Source organism: Schistocerca americana, chromosome 4 (genome assembly GCF_021461395.2).
Source record: "Schistocerca americana isolate TAMUIC-IGC-003095 chromosome 4, iqSchAmer2.1, whole genome shotgun sequence".
NCBI classification, from domain to species: Eukaryota; Metazoa; Arthropoda; class Insecta; order Orthoptera; family Acrididae; genus Schistocerca; species Schistocerca americana.
In genome coordinates this window covers 170950242-170970913 of record NC_060122.1, presented here as the reverse complement: position 1 = coordinate 170970913, position 20672 = coordinate 170950242, and the positions used below count along the sequence as shown (strand labels likewise).

The 20672-nt window shown below is 39.4% G+C and overlaps 2 protein-coding genes across 3 annotated transcripts in view; one reads left to right on the top strand and one right to left on the bottom strand.

Annotated features, from left to right (window-relative positions):
• Positions 1 to 9: 9 nt before the first annotated feature.
• Positions 10 to 1233, top strand: LOC124612523 (probable methyltransferase-like protein 15 homolog). The gene has a single exon (XM_047140785.1). The coding sequence runs from the start codon at positions 10 to 12 to the stop codon at positions 1096 to 1098; it is 1089 nt and encodes a 362-aa protein (XP_046996741.1). The 3' UTR covers positions 1099 to 1233.
• Positions 1234 to 14665: 13432 nt separating this feature from the next.
• The window catches only part of LOC124612501 (C-1-tetrahydrofolate synthase, cytoplasmic), a 163410-nt gene continuing 157403 nt past the window's right edge, over positions 14666 to 20672 (bottom strand). For both annotated transcript variants that reach the window (XM_047140742.1, XM_047140743.1), the window contains exons 19-20: positions 16576 to 16728; positions 14666 to 15226 (exon numbers count right to left, since the gene is read on the bottom strand). In XM_047140742.1, the coding sequence (XP_046996698.1) occupies positions 15137 to 15226; positions 16576 to 16728 (243 nt within the window). In that variant the 3' untranslated portion in view covers positions 14666 to 15136. The remainder of the gene's footprint in view (positions 15227 to 16575; positions 16729 to 20672) is intronic.

Here is a 20672-nt window from a genome sequence, read left to right as displayed (position 1 = left end):
CTGTAAACAATGTATTTCAGACCAGTGTACTGTTATTTGAACTCTAGATGCTGTGATATTGCTAAAAGATACAGTCAAGTATGCAACACCACTGCAAACAATGTTCATCACATCCCAGTAATGAAAAATGAAGTTATTGACTGCTTCCAACCAAAGGAAAACCAGTTGTACATAGACATGACTTTTGGTGCTGGAGGACATGCTGAACAGCTGCTTAACTGTGCTCCCAACTTGAGAGTATTTGCATTGGATAGAGATCCAGTAGCCTTTGAGATGGCTAAAAACTTGTCCATTAAGTATCCCGATCAGTTGGTACCTTTATTGGGAAAATTTAGTGAACTTCCAAAACTTCTTAAGAGACATGGAATACAACAAAACATGGTTGATGGGATTTTATTTGACCTAGGTTGCTCCTCAATGCAGTTTGATACTGCCGAAAGGGGTTTCTCAATAAGTAAGGATGGTCCACTAGACATGAGAATGGATGGCACTCGTTTTCCTTCCTCCCCTACGGCTGCAGATGTTTTAGCTCAGATCGATGAACCTGATTTAGCAAAGGTATTGAAGATCTACGGAGAAGAGAAGCAAGCTAAGAAGATAGCAAGAGCTGTTATAGAGTCTCGGTATCAGTTTGTTAGACTGAAGACAACAAAAGACTTGAGTGATCTTGTGGCATCTGTGTGCAATGAAGAACATAGACTTGATAAACTTCAAAGGCCTTCCCATGCAGCTACAAAAACGTTCCAGGCTTTAAGGATATTTGTAAATAATGAAATCAATGAGTTAAATTATAGTTTAATTTTGGCTCACAGGTACTTGAAAGTTGGAGGTAAAATTGTAACACTTTCATTTCATTCACTGGAAGATCGTATTGTAAAGAGGCATCTCTGTGGCAATGTTATAGGAAATGCTATAAATCCTTTACCTCTTAAATATACTGATCACTCTTTGTGGTATAATAGAGATGATGTTGACAGTTTGTTACATAGCAATTGGAAACTTCTTCATAAGCATGTTCTAGTACCAGGCACAGAAGAAGTGGAAACTAACCCAAGAAGTCGTTCTGCCAAACTTAGATGTGCTGTAAAGATCAGTTAAAGCTAATTGTGATGAAATAGAAACATGCAATAAGTCTGTACCCCATGTGTAAAGGGCAAAATGTTTAAAACAATATTCTGTTTTCAAATGTGAAAATATGTAAATTAATGTGTAATAAAGAGTGTCATTATATAACTGCTGTCATTTCTTTACCTGCCTTATCCCAACTTTGCAGTAGATAGAGAACCATCAGCATGTATGTTCTTGATAAGTGACATATTTCCAGTGCTTATTTGGTTATAACTCAATGAAAATTTTTAGTTTATTCATTTGACTCGCGCAGATGCTATAGTAATATCATTAGTACAGATTCATATATTAGGTAATTAATATTAAAACTGAATTAAGAATTTAAAAATTCCTTACTGTTCTCTGTGGAAAGTGAAAAAGTAGAACTGTGTAAAAATTAGTGTCACTTGTTTAAGAAATTCAAAATATAAATGTTATACAACTGTAAAATGACTGTGGCCATATATACAAATTTCATTAGCTATACACTTAGAACTAGAAGTTAAGGAAATGTAATTCCACTCTTGCACAAAATATGGACAGCTGTATTTTGAACCAATTTATTAAGTAACTATCGGTTTTGTGGCTTCCATCATTAGGTGCACATCTGAGCAACAAGAAATAAATAATGATAGTTATTGAAGCCCTATACACCAAAGTGATACCAGAGCCTAAGCAACTAATTATGAGAACAGATGAAAACACAAGTGTACTTAAAACATTAAAACATGGTGGAGAATACAGAAGGCCCAACCATCATAGTTAAAACCATAATGCCCATTGGGTGGATAGTCAGTGGATAAAAATATGGGCGACAGAAAACATCTTATGTTATGTAACAAAGATGTGCCTATAACCAAAGAGCAGAACTGAGGCACCAGACCAAAAACAGTGTATCGTCAAGGCAAGAAGCAGAAGGCTTATCAGCAAGTCACCACAACACAGAGCCACCCAGGTGAGCCGCATCAACCATCAATCACCCAAGCATGACTCGCACCCCGTCCTCACAGCTTTACTTCTGCCAGTATCTTGTCTCCTACCTTCCAAACTTTACAGAAGCTCTCCTGCAAATCCTGCAGAACTAGCACTCCTGAAAGAAAGTATATTGCGGAGACATGGCTTAGCCACAGCCTGGGGGATGTTTCCAGAATGAGATTTTCACTCTGCAGCGTAGTGTGCGCTGATATGAAACTTCCTGGCAGATTAAAACTGTGTGCCGGACCGAGACTCGAACTCAGGACCTTTGCCTTTGGCAGGCAAGTGCTCTACCAACTGAGTTGAGTAACTGATCACCCAGATGAACCAAGGGGCTAGCAACAATGTCTCCTCAACAACCATTCAGCAAATGGGCCTCCACAACAGTCACCTGCTGCATGTACACGTGCCAAGTGCTGTTCATTGGCAACGAAAGCTGGAATTTGCACACCAGTATCACAACTGGATGCCCACTGAGTAGTGACAGATGTAACTTCTTCAGACAAATGGCCATTGGTGTGTATGGCGTGAAGTGTGTGAAAGCTAATACTCTGCCACCAGGAAGGAGCATTATGGTCTGTGGAATGTTTTCATGGCATTCCATCTAAATGTACATTTATACTCCGCAAGCCACCCAACGGTGTGTGGCGGAGCAGAGGGCACTTTACGTGCCACTGTCATTACCTCCCTTTTCTGTTCCAGTCGCGTATTGTTCGCAGGAAGAACGACTGTCTGAAAGCCTCTGTGCGCGCTCGAATCTCTTTAATTTTACATTCGTGATCTCCTCGGGAGGTATAAGTAGGGGGAAGCAATATATTCGATACCTCATCCAGAAACGCACCCTCTCGAAACCTGGTGAGCAAGCTACACCGCGAGGCAGAGCACCTCTCTTGCAGAGTCTGCCACTTGAGTTTGCTAAACATCTCCGTAACACTATCACGGTTACCAAATAACCCTGTGACGAAACGTGCCGCTCTTCTTTGGATCTTCTCTATCTCCTCCGTCAACCCGATCTGGCACAGATCCCACACTGATGAGCAATACTCAAGTATAGGTCGAACAAGTGTTTTGTAAGCCACCTCCTTTGTTGATGGACTACATTTTCTAAGGACTCTCCCAATGAATCTCAACCTGGTACCCGCCTTACCAACAATTAATTTTATATGATCATTCCACTTCAAATCGTTCCGCACGCATACTCCCAGATATTTTACAGAAGTAACTGCTACCAGTGTTTGTTCCGCTATCATATAATCATACAATAAAGGATCCTTCTTTCTATGTATTCGCAATACATTACATTTGTCTATGTTAAGGGTCAGTTGCCACTCCCTGCACAAAGTGCCTATCCGCTGCAGATCATCTTGCATTTCGCTACAATTTTCTAATGCTGCAACTTCTCTGTATACTACAGTAACATCCGCGAAAAGCCGCATGGAACTTCCGACACTATCTACTAGGTCATTTATATATATTGTGAAAAGCAATGGTCCCATAACACTCCCCTGTGGCATGCCAGAGGTTACTTTAACGTCTGTAGACGTCTCTCCATTGATAACAACTTGCTGTGTTCTGTTTGCTAAAAACTCTTCAATCCAGCCACACAGCTGGTCTGATATTCCATAGGCTCTTACTTTGTTTATCAGGTGACAGTGCGGAACTGTATCGAACGCCTTCCGGAAGTCAAGGAAAATAGCACCTACCTGGGAGCCTGTATCTAATATTTTCTGGGTCTCATGAATAAATAAAGCGAGTCAGGTCTCACACGATCGTTTTTTTTACGGAATCCATGTGGATTCCTACAGAGTAGATTCTGGGTTTCCAAAAACGACATGATACGCGAGCAAAAAAACATGTTCTAAAATTCTACATCAGATCGACGTCAGAGATATAGGTCTATAGTTTTGCGCATCTGCTCGACGACTCTTCTTGAAGACTGGGACTACCTGTGCTCTTTTCCAATCATTTGGAACTTTCCGTTCCTCTAGAGACTTGCGGTACACGGCTGTTAGAAGGGGGGGGGGGGGGGGGGGCAAGTTCTTTCGCGTACTCTGTGTAGAATCGAATTGGTATCCCGTCAGGTCCAGTGGACTTTCCCCTGTTGAGTGATTCCAGTTGCTTTTCTATTCCTTGGACCCTTATTTCGATGTCAGCCATTTTTTTGTTTGTGCGAGGATTTAGAGGAGGAACTGCAGTGTGGTCTTCCTCTGTGAAACAGCTTTGGAAAAAGGTGTTTAGTATTTCAGCTTTACGCGTGTCATCCTCTGTTTCAATGCCATCATCATCCCGGAGTATCTGGATATGCTGTTTCGAGCCACTTACTGATTTAACATAAGACCAGAACTTCCTAGGATTTTCTGTCAAGTCAGTACATAGAATTTTACTTTCGAATTCACTGAACGCTTCACGCATAGCCCTCGTTATGCTAACTTTGACATCGTTTAGCTTCTGTTTGTCGGAGAGGTTTTGGCTGCGTTTACACTTAGAGTGAAGCTCTCTTTGCTTTCGCGGTAGTTTCCTAGCTTTGTTGTTGAACCACGGTGGGTTTTTCCCGTCCCTCACAGTTTTACTCGGCACGTACCTGTCTAAAACGCATTTTATGATTGCCTTGAACTTTTTCCATAAACACTCAACATTGTCAGTGTCGGAACAGAAATTTTCGTTTTGATCTGTTAGGTAGTCTGAAATCTGCCTTCTATTACCCTTGCTAAACAGATAAACCTTTCTCCCTTTTTTTATTACTATTAACTTCCATATTCAGGGATGCTGCAACGGCCTTATGATCACTGATTCCCTGTTCTGCACTTACAGAGTCGAAAAGTTCGGGTCTTTTTGTTATCAGTAGGTCCAAGACGTTATCTCCATGAGTCGGTTCTCTGTTTAATTGCTTGAGGTAATTTTCAGATAGTGCACTCAGTATAATGTCACTCGATGCTCTGTCCCTACCACACGTCCTAAACATCTGAGTGTCCCAGTCTATATCTGGTAAATTGAAATCTCCACCTAAGACTATAACATGCTGAGAAAATTTATGTGAAATGTATTCCAAATTTTCTCTCAGTTGTTCTGCCACTAATGCTGCTGAGTCGGGAGGTCAATAAAAGGAGCCAACTATTAACCTAGCTTGGTTGCTGAGTGTAACCTCCACCCATAATAATTCCCTGGGTTGTCCCATCATTCTGGATGGCTCAGTGGGCCAACACAAGTATGCACCTTCCCTTGGGGACCATATCTATCCAGAAATGGAATTTATCAATGAAAATAATTTTTGAAAATATAATGTAACTGGATAAATAAAAAATCTACTCACCAAGTGGCGGCAGGAGAAACACATTTATAGGTACTAAAGTATATAAAATGTATTAATCAGCTGCACTGGCAACACTGTGACTTCCTAGAATCATGCCATGAAATGAGGTACATTTTTGTCTGACATTTTTCCCGCCATATCTAAAACAACTTTCCATTGCCCTCCCAACCTCCGCAATATCCTTATCAGACCCTAGGCTCTTTCTGCACCCATTTCCCTACTCTGTGGCTTCAGTCCCTGTGACTGTACCCGCCATAAGACTTGCCCTACGCACCCTTCTTCCACCATTATGCCATATCTGTAACTGGCAAAACACATACTATCAAAAGGGATAGCTACCTTTGAAATGACTCATGCCAAATACCAGCTGTTGTGAAAACATTGTTCGGCCTTGCACATCGGCTTGATTACCACTAAGTTATCCTTTATAGGAATAGGCAGAGGGTGTACATTGGCAACACACAATATCCTGTTGCAGAGCATGCTCTACAACTTAACTGTCATTATGTCAATGTCTGTTTCACTACACACGGATTGTTCACCCAGACACCAGTTTCCGGAGGTGTGAACTAGTGTTACAACAAGTCCTTAGTTCTCGCCTCCCACCTGGCCTTAATTTATGTTAATTTTTTTGGTCTCGGCATTTCTTCACAGTAACTATTCCTTTCTTTACTCCCATTTAGTTTTCTACATCTTTCATTTTCTGACCTGTCTTATTTTCCCTGCCCGCTCTCTGCCCTCCCCCCCCCCCCCCCCCCCACCTCTATCACATGCAGTGCACTTAGCTTCCCACTCCTATTAACTCATGCACCATGTTTTTGCAGTAATCTCTGTCTTAGGTGCTACCCTATCTTCTACCTTTAAGCTCTCAGGTTTTCATATCTCATCTGGTGCAGTCCCCAACAAACAGTACATTCTCCTCATCCCGCCTGGTAAATCTCCCCTGACCTGGTGTTATGGGTGACTTTTCAAAACTCTCCTCATTACCTAAACCTCATAAGATTTTTTTCTTCACCCCTCTTGCTTCTGCTTCAACGTTTCTGCCAGGAGGATCCATTGGCTCTGAAAGTTTGCAAATTTTTATATATTTATATTTGTGTTTTCCTGCTGCCACTTGGTGAGAAGCCTTTTTCATTTATCCAATTACATTATATTTCCAACAGGGAATTTATTTTTCCTTGGCACTATAGCACCTACCAGCAGGACAATGCAACATCCCAGACAGCTCACAATCTACATGCATGGTTCTAAGAGCACCAGGATGAGTTTACAATACTCCCTTTGGCACCAAACTCTCTGGATTTAAACTGAGAATCTGTGGGACCACCTAATTGGGCTGTTTGTGCCATGGATCGTCAGCCGAGAAACCTAGCACTCCACATACCTCTTGATACCTTCCAGAACCTCATAGATTCTCCTTCCATGCAGTCCATGCTGCAAAATGTGGGTATTCAGGCTTTTGACACTTGGTCACATTAATGTGACTGGACAGCGTAGTCTGAAAATAGAGATGATAATGTTTATTTCATTCTGAAGTAAGTGTAGTTGGTACCAAATTTGTTGTGCAGTGGTTTCATAAATGATAGAAAAATGATCAGAGTAACACTTTAGTTGGTAGATCATAAAGCATTAAGCAAGTGGTAAGTATATCATTTCTACAGTAGTGTTGCTAAAAACTATCACATTCAAATCAGTGACATTGCAATTGACATGTGTTGTAAATACATGACAGTTGACTGCATGGTTGAGAGAAGGGTTGTAGTTGGTTTTGTGAGAAAGAGAGAAGACAGCTATGATAAGTCAAATTGGTCCTTCGAGCTGAAAGTAACATTTACTGAATGGAATGCAGTGGAGTCTCTCATAAGTAGATTGGACCAAGTCAGACTGGAACAGAGTTGGCTAGATGGTTAATACATTGTTTCTCTCCCATTTTTCAAGGAGTGGCAGAGAACTTCAGAAACAGCAAGGAGAATATAGCAATTAAGTTTGCTGATTACGTTGTTGCAATAGGAGAAAACTTCAACTTGGCAGCTGTAGAATGGAAAATTGTTATGAATGTGTTGCCTAAAAACTACTTTGCACAGATAGTTACATGGCCGACGCATGATGGCAATGTCTTAGACTTCCTAGTAACTAACAGACCTGAACCTTTTGAATCAGTTAACTTGTAACTGGTGATGTTGGGTGTCAGATACCCAGCTAAATCTTGAAGCCTCATTATTACCAGATTGTTGTGAGTACATCATTGTTGGTTCCTATACCTTCAGGTCAGTTTGTTGCAAGCCGCCCTGAAGCACGGTACTCAACAGAGTGGTGAGATGTTTGATTTTATATGCGATTTTTTAAAGTTACTGGGTATTTTTAACCCAACCTCACCAGTTGCGGAACTTTTTTTGGAATATTCTCGTATTCTATTTTGTAGCCAGTATGGCATCTAGCACGTTTCCTGTGATGACTAATAACCCTGGATGCAGTTCTCATCAAAGCAGTGAGTTTATTTCATTTGTTATTACTAGAAACTCTGCTTATTGATAACCATGTTAGTTACCCTGAGATTTTCTCGTTTTCCGATTTTCAGCTGACATGCGATCTAGAAGGTGGTCTATGAAACCTAGTGATCCCGGATTTGGTGACTGGGTGAGATCTATACTGGATGAGTCTGAGAGTGAATGTAGTGGGGATGAAAATGTTATAGAACAAGGTTTCGAGAGTGCCCGTGAAACCGACTCACAGCAAGAAGTATGTGAAGCTGAGAATGAAGTGCATGGTATACCTAAAGCTACAGTTCCTGGATCATCACTAAGTTCACTACAACCACCACATTCCTTTGAAACTGACACATCGTCATCAGATGAAAACAAACCCCTTTCAAAAGGCAGAATCCTCAATACGAGTGAAAGAAGTATTATGGGAAGAACCGTTTCATATGGTCCAAAAAAAACTCCAACTTCAAATATTCGCACAAGGAAACATAATATCATTTCACGTTTACTGGGGATAATAGGCCCTGCTAAAGCTCTTGGTCAGATATGTAGACCCCAGACTACTTGGACGTTACATTTTAGTGAGAGAATACTGAATGAAATAATTCTGCAAACCAATAAAAAATTGGCTCTCATGAGGGAAAAGCTGTCTGATGATACAAGAACTGACTACAAAGACTAGGATCTGATCGAGTTCAAGGCTTTTTTTTGGGGATTCTCATGTTCACAGCCATCTTCAAATCTAATAATGGAGATCTTCAATCTATGTTTGCAACTGACGGTACTGGTCATGATATTTTTCGTTGTACAATATCACTGAAGAGGGTTTTAGTTACTGCTCAGTATGCATTTTGATGATGCCTCAGATAGAGATGTGAGGAAAAAATGTGGTGCAACAGCTCCTATAAAATGGGTTTTCCAAGAGTTTATGAAAAACTGTATGGCTAGTTACTCGATTGGAATGTACACTTGCATTGACGAAATGTTGGTGGGCTTTCGCGGTCAATGCCGCTTTAAAATGTATATACCCAGCAAACCTAGAAAATATGGACTCAAAGTAATGGCTTTGGCAGATGCAAAAACCCACTACTTGCTAAACGCCTACATTTACTCCGGAAAGGATAGTGATGGCAGAACACTCACTGATGAGGAGAAGAAATTTTCCAAGCCAACTCAAGCAGTGTTGCAATTGACCAAACCCATTATCGGAAGTAGCCGCAATATCACAGCAGATAATTGGTTTTTGTCCATTGCCCTCGTACAGGAACTATGTAAAAGGGGGCTTGACATACGTAGGAACACTGCGAAAAAATAAACAAGAAATACCGAAAGAATTTTTACCTGCCAAGGAAAGAGAAGTAGGAGAAGCTCTCTATGGTTTCACAAAGGAGACAACACTACTCTCTTATGTACCAAAGAAAGGCAAGGCCATTCTACTTGTATCCTCAATGCACCATACCCAGTCAACTGATCCAGAAACCCAGACACACAAGGCGATGGCCATTAGCCATATTTTTCACTCTAATGAACATTAGCCTAGTGAATGCCTATGTTATCTACTGTGGATTTCTAGGGAATCCAGAGCTAACCACATTGGAATACATCAAAAATCTTGCCAAGGAACTCGTAGACCCTCATCTCAATCGTCAACCTCAAAACGACCATTTGCCCCCACGAATTATGGCTAAACATCAGCAGAATTCTCAAGATACAAATTCCATGTGAAACCAGACAAGACTTGGGCAAACAAGTGAGGTGTAAGAAGTGCCCACCAGGCTCTGACAGAAAAACGAAAAAGGTCTGCAACAGCTGCAACGTATCGATTTGCAGAGCCTGCACGATTCCTGTATGGCGAGATTGCGTAGAGTAATGGCTTGCCAATTCTTCTGTGTGTAATAACTTGTCCAAAAATAATGTGCTTTTATAAATGTTCATTGTTGCTTTATACTGTAATACTCAAATTTTATTTATCTGTTTATAAAAAATTTGCAGATATATGTATTTCGTGACATGTTGCAAAACTTGTTATGGACTTACATATATTTGAAAAATTGTCTATTCTGTTCACTGTAAATAATTTTCTGCTGCCGAAAGTTGTTCAGATATGTCAATAAAAGTTACTTTTACAATGTATGTAGAATCTTTTCATTTCTCCTTCACCATTGAAGTATGAGGGCCATGGAAATCATTGGGTATCTATAACCCAACCTCACCAGTTGTGTTACAAACATATCACCTCACCAGTTACGGGTTAACATCAAGGAAGGTATCAGTGATCATAAAAACATGATAGTGTTTATGACTAAGGATATCACAGGGAATGCTAAGAAAGCTAGGAAAATATTTTTGATCAGCGAGAGTGACACGATACAAACTGCTGCTGCTTTTCATGTTTGCAACCTCCGGACCAACCACACTTTTCTTTTTCCATGTGCCTGGGCCTTAACTTTAGCCCAGTATTCCCATATTGTATCCTGTATGTTGTCCCTTCCTTGCTTCAGCCTATGTTTTCCCAGTTTTTTCTTTTGGCTTGCCCTGGAATTAAAGAGCTCTTGGACTTTCTTCTTGAGTGATATGGTTGCCTTCCACTGTTATCCCTACTTCTTGCTGGTCTTTTTCTGTTTTGGTAGACTGTGCCTCCATATGTAATGAAAGAACCAACTACTCAATCCCGTAGATTCATACAGACAATGTGGTCACAAAAAATAACCCCCCTCTTCAAGTGGTATCTGTGATCTTTCCTACCTGTGTGTAGATTTCATGGTTGTCTCTCTTGAATTTACCACTTTCCTTAATTGGGCCTGGTATTTTCCTCAAGGTCTGCCTCTGTCGTATCATGACAAGAGTTGTTATTGATTTCTTCTTGTAGACACTTTGGGTTAGCTAATACGCTCTTCCCAATTTTCTAGTCTGTGACACTAAGGCTTGTTCCTAAGAGGTGTTTGGTTCTAACCACTCTCCTAGATATTTAAACTTCTCCATACATTTGATTTCCCCTTCTTCTACCTGTAGCAGTCTGGGTGATGATTTCATGTTTGTAATATATTCAAGCTTTATCGAAGAAGATATGGAGTCCTGCTTTTGCTGCTATTGTATCATCATACATATTATTGTGTAGAATAGAGCACCAACAGTCCTGTATCATAATTATTCCTATGCAGATACTGGGCCTGTACATAGTAGCAATGCAGTATTATTCTGGAGAATCTTTAGTTAAATTCCTGGAAATCTAAAACAACACATAACTGGTGTTAGTCCAGCTTTCCAATTTAATGAGCTTATGTAACATTTTGAAATGTACAAACAATGGAAACCTCAGGTTGGAAAATCAACAATATTAGGAAAAGAATAGCTTGCTACGCACAGGAGACAGGCACAGTGGAAAGACTGTTACACATTGTAGCTTTTGGGCCAAAGCCTTCTTCTGCAAAGAAAAAAAAAGAAAACACACACACAAAAGCACACATCGTGCACACGAGCGCTAGCACTAGTAGCTCCAACTGGAATTGTTCATGAGATATACAAAATAACTAAAGAAATAGACTTCACAAGGCCACAGTCCCTTGCATAGGTTGTAAAATTTCTCCATCACCTTATAATTTTCTATTGTTATTATATAATAACATTCTTCACAGTCATGTGCTTAAGTTTTTTGCACAGCAGCTAACTCAGTGACAATGGAACGTCATTCAACCACTAGATTGGTGCACCTAGCCCGTGCTCTGAGCCTTTAGTGAGCAAAATATGAGCTTACTCATATCAAACCAGATTTATGACTGCATTCCTTGCGGATAGAACTCAACACATTGTTCTGTCAAGGGAGTGTTACTAGGTCATTCCAGTTTATATGAGTGATTGTGGGTAACATCGGGTGCTCATGAAGGCTATTCATGGACAATGCTGTTGTGTATAAGAAGGCTGCAACACAAAAAGACTGTAATGAAATGCAGGAAGACATGCAGAGGACCGACTGATGGTTCATGGACTGGCAGTTGACCATGAATATAAATAAATCTAATGTATTGCCCATGAGTAGGCAGAGATATCCATTACTGTTCAATTATGCTGTTGGTAACAATTTGCAGGAAACAGTAACTACCACAAAATACCTATGTGTAAGCATTGTGAGTGACCTAAAGTGGCCGGGCGGTTCTAGGCGTTGCAGTCTGGAACCGCGTGACTGCTGCGGTCACAGGTTCGAATCCTGCCTCGGGCATGGATGTGTGTGATGTCCTTAGGTTAGTAAGGTTTAAGTAGTTCTAAGTTCTAGGGGACTGATGACCTTAGAAGTTAAGTCCCATAGTGCTCAGAGCCATTTGACCTAAAGTGGAATGACCACATAAAACAAAACAAATATCGTAGTAGGAAAAGCAGATGCCAGGCTGAGATCCATTCAGAATATCTCAAGGAAATGTTATGCATCCATGAAATAAGTGCTTACAAAACACTCATTTGAGTGATTCCGAGTACTGTTCTTCACTCTGGGCCTCTCACCAAGCGTGCTTAACATAATAAGTATGCTTAACATAATAAGTAGAAAAGATACAAAAAAGGAACTGAGCGTTTCATCACAGGACTCACTGCTCGGTGCAAGAGTGCTATGGAGATGCTCAACAAATCCCAGTGACAGATGCTGCAAGAGGGGCATTGTGCATCATTACAGGTTTACTACTAATATTCTGAGAGTGTACCTCTGAGGAAGAGTCAGGTAGCAAGACTTCCTCCCACATATGTTTCATGAAATGAGGTGCCCATTTCTAACCAAGACAAGAAAATCAGATAAATTAGAACTCATCTAGAACTTTATTGATATTCATTCCTCCCACGCACCATCTGTAATGAAACAGAAAAGGGGGGAAAAAAGATAGTAGTACCAGAAGTGCCCTTTGCCACACACTGAAAGGTGGCTTTGAAGTTCAGGTGCAGATGTAGACAGTGGTGAAAATTTATAACTACAGATTTTGGCACACTAAAGACCAGCTCATAACATGCAGTGAACTAGCTTTTTACACAGGTGGGTGGTCATACTCACATTGAATCTGCTTGGCAGACTAATGAGCATGGTTGGTACACCAGAGAGCCTGAGTGTTTTTAGACACAGTCCCATCCTTGCTTAGGCAAATGCTGGGCTAATCCCAAGTTCTGTCTCAGAAGGTGCAGTACACAAATGGTAAAAATATGATGAGACGCAGAACAAAGGTTATACAATCCATAGTCAGGCCACGCACATGCTTCCCTCTCTTAGGTAACTGACAACAATAGCAGCAGGATGAGTACAGTGGGCCACTTACCAGACAGGATTAACGCTAAGAAGAATAGGAAGATTTGACACATAAAAGATTAAGCCAGGAGTTATGATACATACTAACCATTAAGATTATGTATTCTCCACTCGGATGTACAGGGTGTCCCAGGAGGAATTGTAAGTATTCAGTGACAGGAGAGGAATGATCATTCAGAGCAAATCAGTCAAGTAAACATGGACTGTAGAATGCATACTGTAAAAGTTATGAGCATTTGTTCATCTTTGCTACTATGAAACACATCTCTACTACTGGAGAATAGTATCAATTTTAGAGCCCTTGCTTACTAGACTTTTTTGCTTTGAATAACTGTTCCTGTCACATTCCTGAATATTGAGCATTCATCACGGGACACCCTGTGTATATACACGATGCTGTCTAAACTATGGTCTGCCCTTGCTGCAGCTACTGGAAAGCTGCTGTTATCAAATACTGTGAACATGGGAGCCTTATCTACAGTATGCAAAGCAATCAGCTATAAATGTACTGTTCATCATAATTTGGGCTGTGTACAGTAGACTGTCCTTTTTACAAATGAGTCTCATTACCCTTCGTCATGTAGCCAACATTCATGAAAGGCGCATGACTTCAGCCAAATTAATCTCTGTGTGTGATGCATTATATCTTAGGGTGTATAACAGAACTCCATGCCTTTTCATGTGGAACTGTGACTGTGCAACTCTACAATGATAAATGCTCCTAAAGCCTTTACCACAGACCAAAAGGTAATGCACAATTTCTTCTTACATGATAAAATGCTCACCCATACACGACTTGTGTCATAACTACTTTTAACAGCAAAAAATTCACTGTGTGAAGTGGCCAGCTCAGTTTCCTGATCTGAATTCCATTTTGTGCGTGCGTGCGTGTGTGTGTGTGTGTGTGTGTGTGTGTGTGTGTGTGTGTATGTATGTATGTATGTGTATGTGTATGTGTGTGTGTGTGTGTGTAATTTTTCTGCCTCTCCTTATGGAAACTATTTTGGTCCCCAAGTTTCACTTTGTGTTTCCACTGTACGCCAACTTAGGTTTGAACCAACAGACTGAAATCTTGAACCCACCACCCCCACACACACACACACAAATCTTCCAATCACAAAGAAAAAGAAATCACTTCATAGCAGTAACTGTAATGGTTAGCAAATTTTGTTTTTACAGTATGTTATATGCAGATAATAATTTTTCTTTGATATCCAAACTTCTTTAATCCCACATTGTACTATTTCATTATACAGACAACTCTGGCTAAAAATAGGTAACATAAAATCAGTCTATAGTTAAGTTTCAGTACTCTTCCTTCAATTTGCCAGGAATATTAAAAAACAATCAATATTTATTTTCTGTTTTGTAGTGCACCATAAATTCTAACAACATTAAAGCAAATATTTTTGTAACTTAATTATAGCTTGTATTACAAAATCATAACAACATTGAGCACTCAGATGTAACAGTTACAGAAACGTGAGCATGGAAAGTAAAATTAATAACCTCAGTCCTGTTTCATTTATTTGAAGTTTCCCACACTTACTCTGCACTAGTACACACAGGTAGATGCTTACACTTTGTTACAGATGCATCAAAACAGTTAAATTATCATTCACAGGATACTTAGGTGGCTGCCATAAGAACTGAAAGATATTTAATGTTATTGGTTTAAACGCAAAAAAACTTTAAAATATGTTTCAGTGATTTTTATCATTAATGAGCAATTGTATAACATGCCTATATTTTATAAAAATGACTCTCAAGAGATAATAAATGCACTGATTAAGAACAACAGCTGCACTGACATCACAAAATTCATATGGCACATTTCATTCACCACTTATAAAAGTTTAATAGTTCACTTTTACAGGGTTATTGTCTTAAAAATTTATAATAATTATGCAACATAAGTTTTAGATGTCACTAAAAATAAATGCAATACAATGTTTTAATGTTTCAGTTTGACACCTCCATTTAAAACAGTCCTTTAATTTCTCCTGTCTCAGTGTTTAGGTCCATGTCATATATGTTTGGTCTCGTTCCCAATCCTGGCATTTTTGATATCTGCAAAGAAGCAGTAACACAGATTTCATTAGCTGCAACAGAATGATTCCATCTGAGATTTTATAATCTGATGATACAATGTTGGAAGCAAGCTATCTCTTGTGATACTGTGGGTCAAATGTTCTTTCAACCTACGAAACAAGTGCCATTATTGGGTACAGAGGAGGAGTATAGGTCGAATAGAGATGGTTTGACAGGTGATGCAGTAGTAAGTATTGTCACAAAGAAGGCCCATGTCCTTGCCCAACATTCCTCTTTTCCAATTCTGAAATGCCTGCGTCTGTTTAAGTGCCTTGTAATACCTTTTGGCATTGGTTGTGGTCCCAGGAGCTAAGAAGTCTATCAACAACAGACCCTTTTCATCTCACAATAATGTGTCTACGCAGCCAGGAGAACATGTTTGTTTAAAGTTTCGTAACTTGGACAAAGAGGAATGCCACCACTCATGTGATTGGAGTTTCATTTCAAGTGTGAATGGGAACACCCAACTTTCACCACCAATAACAACTGAATCTAAAATGTTTTCCTTTGCATCTGTGTAGTGTCAAAGGCATTTTTGTGAGAAGAGTCAATACATTGCTGTTGGTTATGAGCATTTGAGAGACCCATCTTGTGCACAGCCTCTGATATGCTTTTTTGTCAAAGTCCTATGACTCACTCCCATGTCTTTCTTTGTTGTTAATTTCAGTATGACCAGCTGTAAACTTCCTATACCACTAGTCAGGGTTGTTGACAATAGTGCATAAATTTTAATACATTTCTTTCAGTTTTTGGTGAATTTTGATAGGCTTAATGCCTTTGAAATTATACAATCATAAAAAAAAGGTGGCTGCACTAGCTTAATAGCTAGAGATAGTGGCAAATGGGACCTCTGTTACATGAATAATTTACCTCCTATCCCAGCACTTTGTAGGCATTATTTTTGGGACTGTCCTTGTATTTAGATCAAAGAAAGGGTGATAGCTAGGTAAAAGCAATATCTGTATCAAAATAACAAAGTGATTAACAGCAAACCCTGTTAAGGGTGGAAGACAGCAATGCTGTCAGTTCACAGTCACTTACATGCTCACTATAGCTATGGCAGCAACAGCCATGTGATTCCAGTCTGAATACATTCACAATGAGGTCTCTAATCCACAAGTCACAGTTAACAAATAATTTTAATATTTGCTTTTCTTTTCTATCTGGTTTCACAATGAGGTATATGAAAGCTTACTCTTCTACAATAGTTGATTGAAACAACAGTCACCACACAATAGTGGTTAAAAGATATTCCAGCAGTTAAAAGAATATGTGAATTTTAAAAGCATAATTCTAGACATGGTAAGTAATTTCTAAGTTTTTCTTACCTCTCCAACAACAGGGACAACAAATCCTGCTCCAGCTGATGCAAACACATCTGTTACAGGAAGAACAAAGCCAGTAGGTGCACCTTTGACAGTTGGATCTCCAGTCAAAGACAACGATGTTTTGGCCATGCACAATGGCAGTTTATCGTAGCCCTGAAAATTTTTAAATATAATAAACATGTAGTGCTTTTTTTCAGAAAGTTTTGCTGAAAGGCTCATATATTGACAACAATATATATAACAACTTCAGAGAGACCTTGTTCTCAGATCCTGAATAAGAGTGTAGAGTAACTACCTTATTCTTTATATTATAACTCCTCATTTTTTTCCACACAATCACTCAACATTCTTCATTCTATAATTTTTAGCTATTTTCTCTCTCTTCATAATTTCACTCATGATCTTCAATTGATGAAATAGTTATTTCTAAAATATTGTAAATAAATCTGTCAGTTTTTCATAAATAATACAATTGATGTTTCATTTTTCAACCAGTGCACTGAATCATCCATTTGCAAAACATCAAGGCCTCTCATAGAACAAATGGAATAGTACAGTCATTCTTCACTGAGTAAAACACATACAGAATAAACTAAAATGCAAGTCTTAAATAAAACAATTTATTCCTGATATGTGGCTGGGTGGTCATGTTGATATGTAGACCAGCACTCTGGCCTCTGTTACAAGTGGCTGAACTGTTGGTATACACAACACGATGACACATTCATATACCCAGAAAAGTTTTATTGAAGATGACAACAACTATGGATGCCTACACTCTTCCATGGAAAGCAACTACTTGCCTTTAAATGTAACACTTAAAACACAAATTCTCATCACAATCATGTGTCTTCAAATTCCTTTTACAGAAATACAGTTCTTTAGAGACAGTCGATGACAATCTGTTTGAAATCCGTGATTGCATGGGTGCCCACCACATTGTTTTAAGTCAATACCACAGACATTTACCAAGCCTAATGGACATGCTGTAGATATGCCAAAACCTTTCACAACCTACTGTCTGACATTGACCTTGTAGACTAGTGGCACAATGATGCACAAGAACTCGTTAGCACTTCCATGAAATGTGTATTAAGCAGATTGCATAGAGTGTTGCCTGCCCGTATTGGACACATCACACTATAGTGCAGTGTTCCATTTGCAAAATAATTTTATTTTTATATCTTGTTGCCTATGAGTTTTATAGGTGTTGTACATAGGAACATAACAATCTTCCACTATACCTGAAAGCCAGTGGCAGCTTAAGATAATACATTCTGGGTTTTTACAAATTTTTAGATCCAGATAAATTTGTGAGTGTGAAATTAATAGCATCTGCTGTCTAACAGTTATGCTTATCAATAAGTTTATACAACTACTGCCACTGCCAATAATAATAATAATAATAATAATAATATGCATAACTTTTCTTACAAAGAAAGAACTGTTTTGTGTAATTTTGTTGTTTTGTACATAATTAAGTACAATTTAGGGCAATAATGAAATAGTATTTAAGCTTTTGCTACTCCCCATTTCATATTTTTGTGTAAGGGGAGTTTTTGTGCATTTTTATTTTTTTGGACAAATTTACAAGATCTTTAACATATGTATTAATCCACGAATTAACTTCCGGGACATTCTTATATTGCACCTACACAACAACTTACGCTTGTTATATACTTCTTCCTAAATGTTCACTTGTAAGCACGGTTATTTGATTTCATTGCTTTCTGAGTCAACGGATCTGGTCTGGGAGGCTTTAGTTCCTTTGCGACTAACTTATTCAGGTAATTCTTCTTTCTGTTAGCACAAACAGATCCAACAGAGTTCATGCTGACACAGCAAACGAAAGTAGATTGCAGCACAGTAAACAACCAACTCCAAACTGTTAGTTGTGGAAATGATTAAATTCGGGTAGTAATGTCTACCAGCGTGGTCACTTGAGTACAATACAAATGAGGCACTGTGAACCATAAGGACCCAAAGCACACCATCGTTGGTTCCATATTTTAAGTGAATATCAGACAAAACAGTAAGATAGCTTTTTGTGAATATTTACATACACTGCAGTACCAAAGAAACTGAGTGCAGATTTTCCAGTATGACCTTTTCACAAGTGTACTGTGAATTATCAGGAATCTGGTAAAACATCAAATCTCTGACATCACTGTGGGGGGGGGGGGGGGGGGGGAGGGACCTGCAAGAAAAGGACAAATGACAACTGAAGAGAATCGTTCAATGTGACAGAAATGCAACCCCTCCATAAATTGCTGCAGATTTCAATGCTGGGCCATCAACAAGTGTCAGCATGTGAAGCATTCAACAAAACATCATCAATATGGGCTTTCAGAGCCAAATGCCCACTTGTGTACCCTTGATGACTGCATGACACAAAGCTTCATGCAACGCCTGGGCCCGTCAACACTGACATTGGACTGTTGATGACTGGAAACATGTTGCCTGGTCGGACAAGTCTCATTTCAAATTGTATCGAGTGGATAGACATGTATGGGTAGGGAGACAACCTCATGAATCCAATGGACCCTGCGTGTCAGCAGCAGACTGTTCAAGCTGGTGGAGGCTCTGTAATGGTGTGGGCACGTGCAGATACAACTCTGACAGGTCAAACGTACATAAGCCTCGTGGCTGATCACCTGCATCCATTCATGTTCATTGTGCATTCTGACGGGTTTGGGCAATTCCAGCAGAACAATGTTACACACCACACATCCAGCTAAGTTTAAACGCTTCCGCTGGCCACCAAACTCCCCGGACATGAACATTTTGAGCATGTCTGGTATGCCTTGCAACATGCTGTTCGGAAGAGATCACCCACTTATACTCCTACGGATTTATGGACATCCCTGCAGGATTCATGGTGTCAATTCCCTCCTACACTACTTCAGACATAGTCGAGTCCATGCCACATCATGTTGCGGCACTTGTGCATCCTCCCAATGGCCCTCCACAATAGTAGGCAGGTGTACCAGTTTTTTGGCTCTTCAGTGTGGAGCTACATCACAGATAAACCTGACTCGCCATAAGACCAACAGATTTCAGAAGCAGGAATAAATGCTACAATCCCAGAATCAATGCCTCAAATGGATTACTGTATGGTAAAATTCAATACTTAATATACTACAACTCATTCAGAAAGCCACAAAATAGGTTTTTCTGTCAGTATAATTGTAATGTATATGGACATCTGATCTAATTTTACTATATAGTGAGTGAATTGGTGTATCTGAGTAGTGTGCTGTTGTCTAGTGGTATTTATGCCATGCGAATGGGGATAAAAGTCTGCTGCAAAGTGCTATCACCTGGTGGCATGGAGGTAAACTTGAAGTTGAGTGGTAAGGGCTAGCTGTGCATGCCATGAACGGTGCACGTTGTTTATCAAATCCATATGTATTTGGCCCATAAGGCAATTGCATCACACCAGTTGCACATGTGCAAAAGCTCCTTAAAATGTGCACAACTGAAAGTGAGCTCACAACCCTGCTGCCAAGTTCCATGAAGTCTAGAGAAGTAGCAATGTAGCATCGCACATTGATTTAGTGCTGTGTATTTGAGATTACCACATTTACACTACATTTAACAGCATTCAAAGGAAAATAACCAAAAAATCTGCAATGTATCAGAAGTTAGATTGTTCACACGCTCTTGTGCTCTTGCACAGCAGCTGCCACTGCTCTTCTACAACAGCTGATTGAAATGAAAGCTTGCTGTTAAATAATGTATATATGATGTATGGCAAATATTTTATTTTTGACAATGGTAACACTGGCTGTCTTCCACTTGCAACAGATTAATAGAATATTTGGTTGGTTTATAAAGAAGATCTTCACATTCTGAACCCATGTATGCCATTTATTCATGAGACATACAAAGCAGTATGATCTGTTCTCAAATCAGAGTTAGGTGTTAGAGTTGGTAATAATGAAATATCTAGGTTTAAAGTAGATGATAGCTTTATTGTAAACCCAGCTCAAATGTCAGAGTTTTTAAATGAATTCTTCATAAATGTGACAAAGTCAGATGTTAATGTAGCAGAACATCGCAGTAAAGTAAATCTCTTGGGACTCTATCAAGAAGCT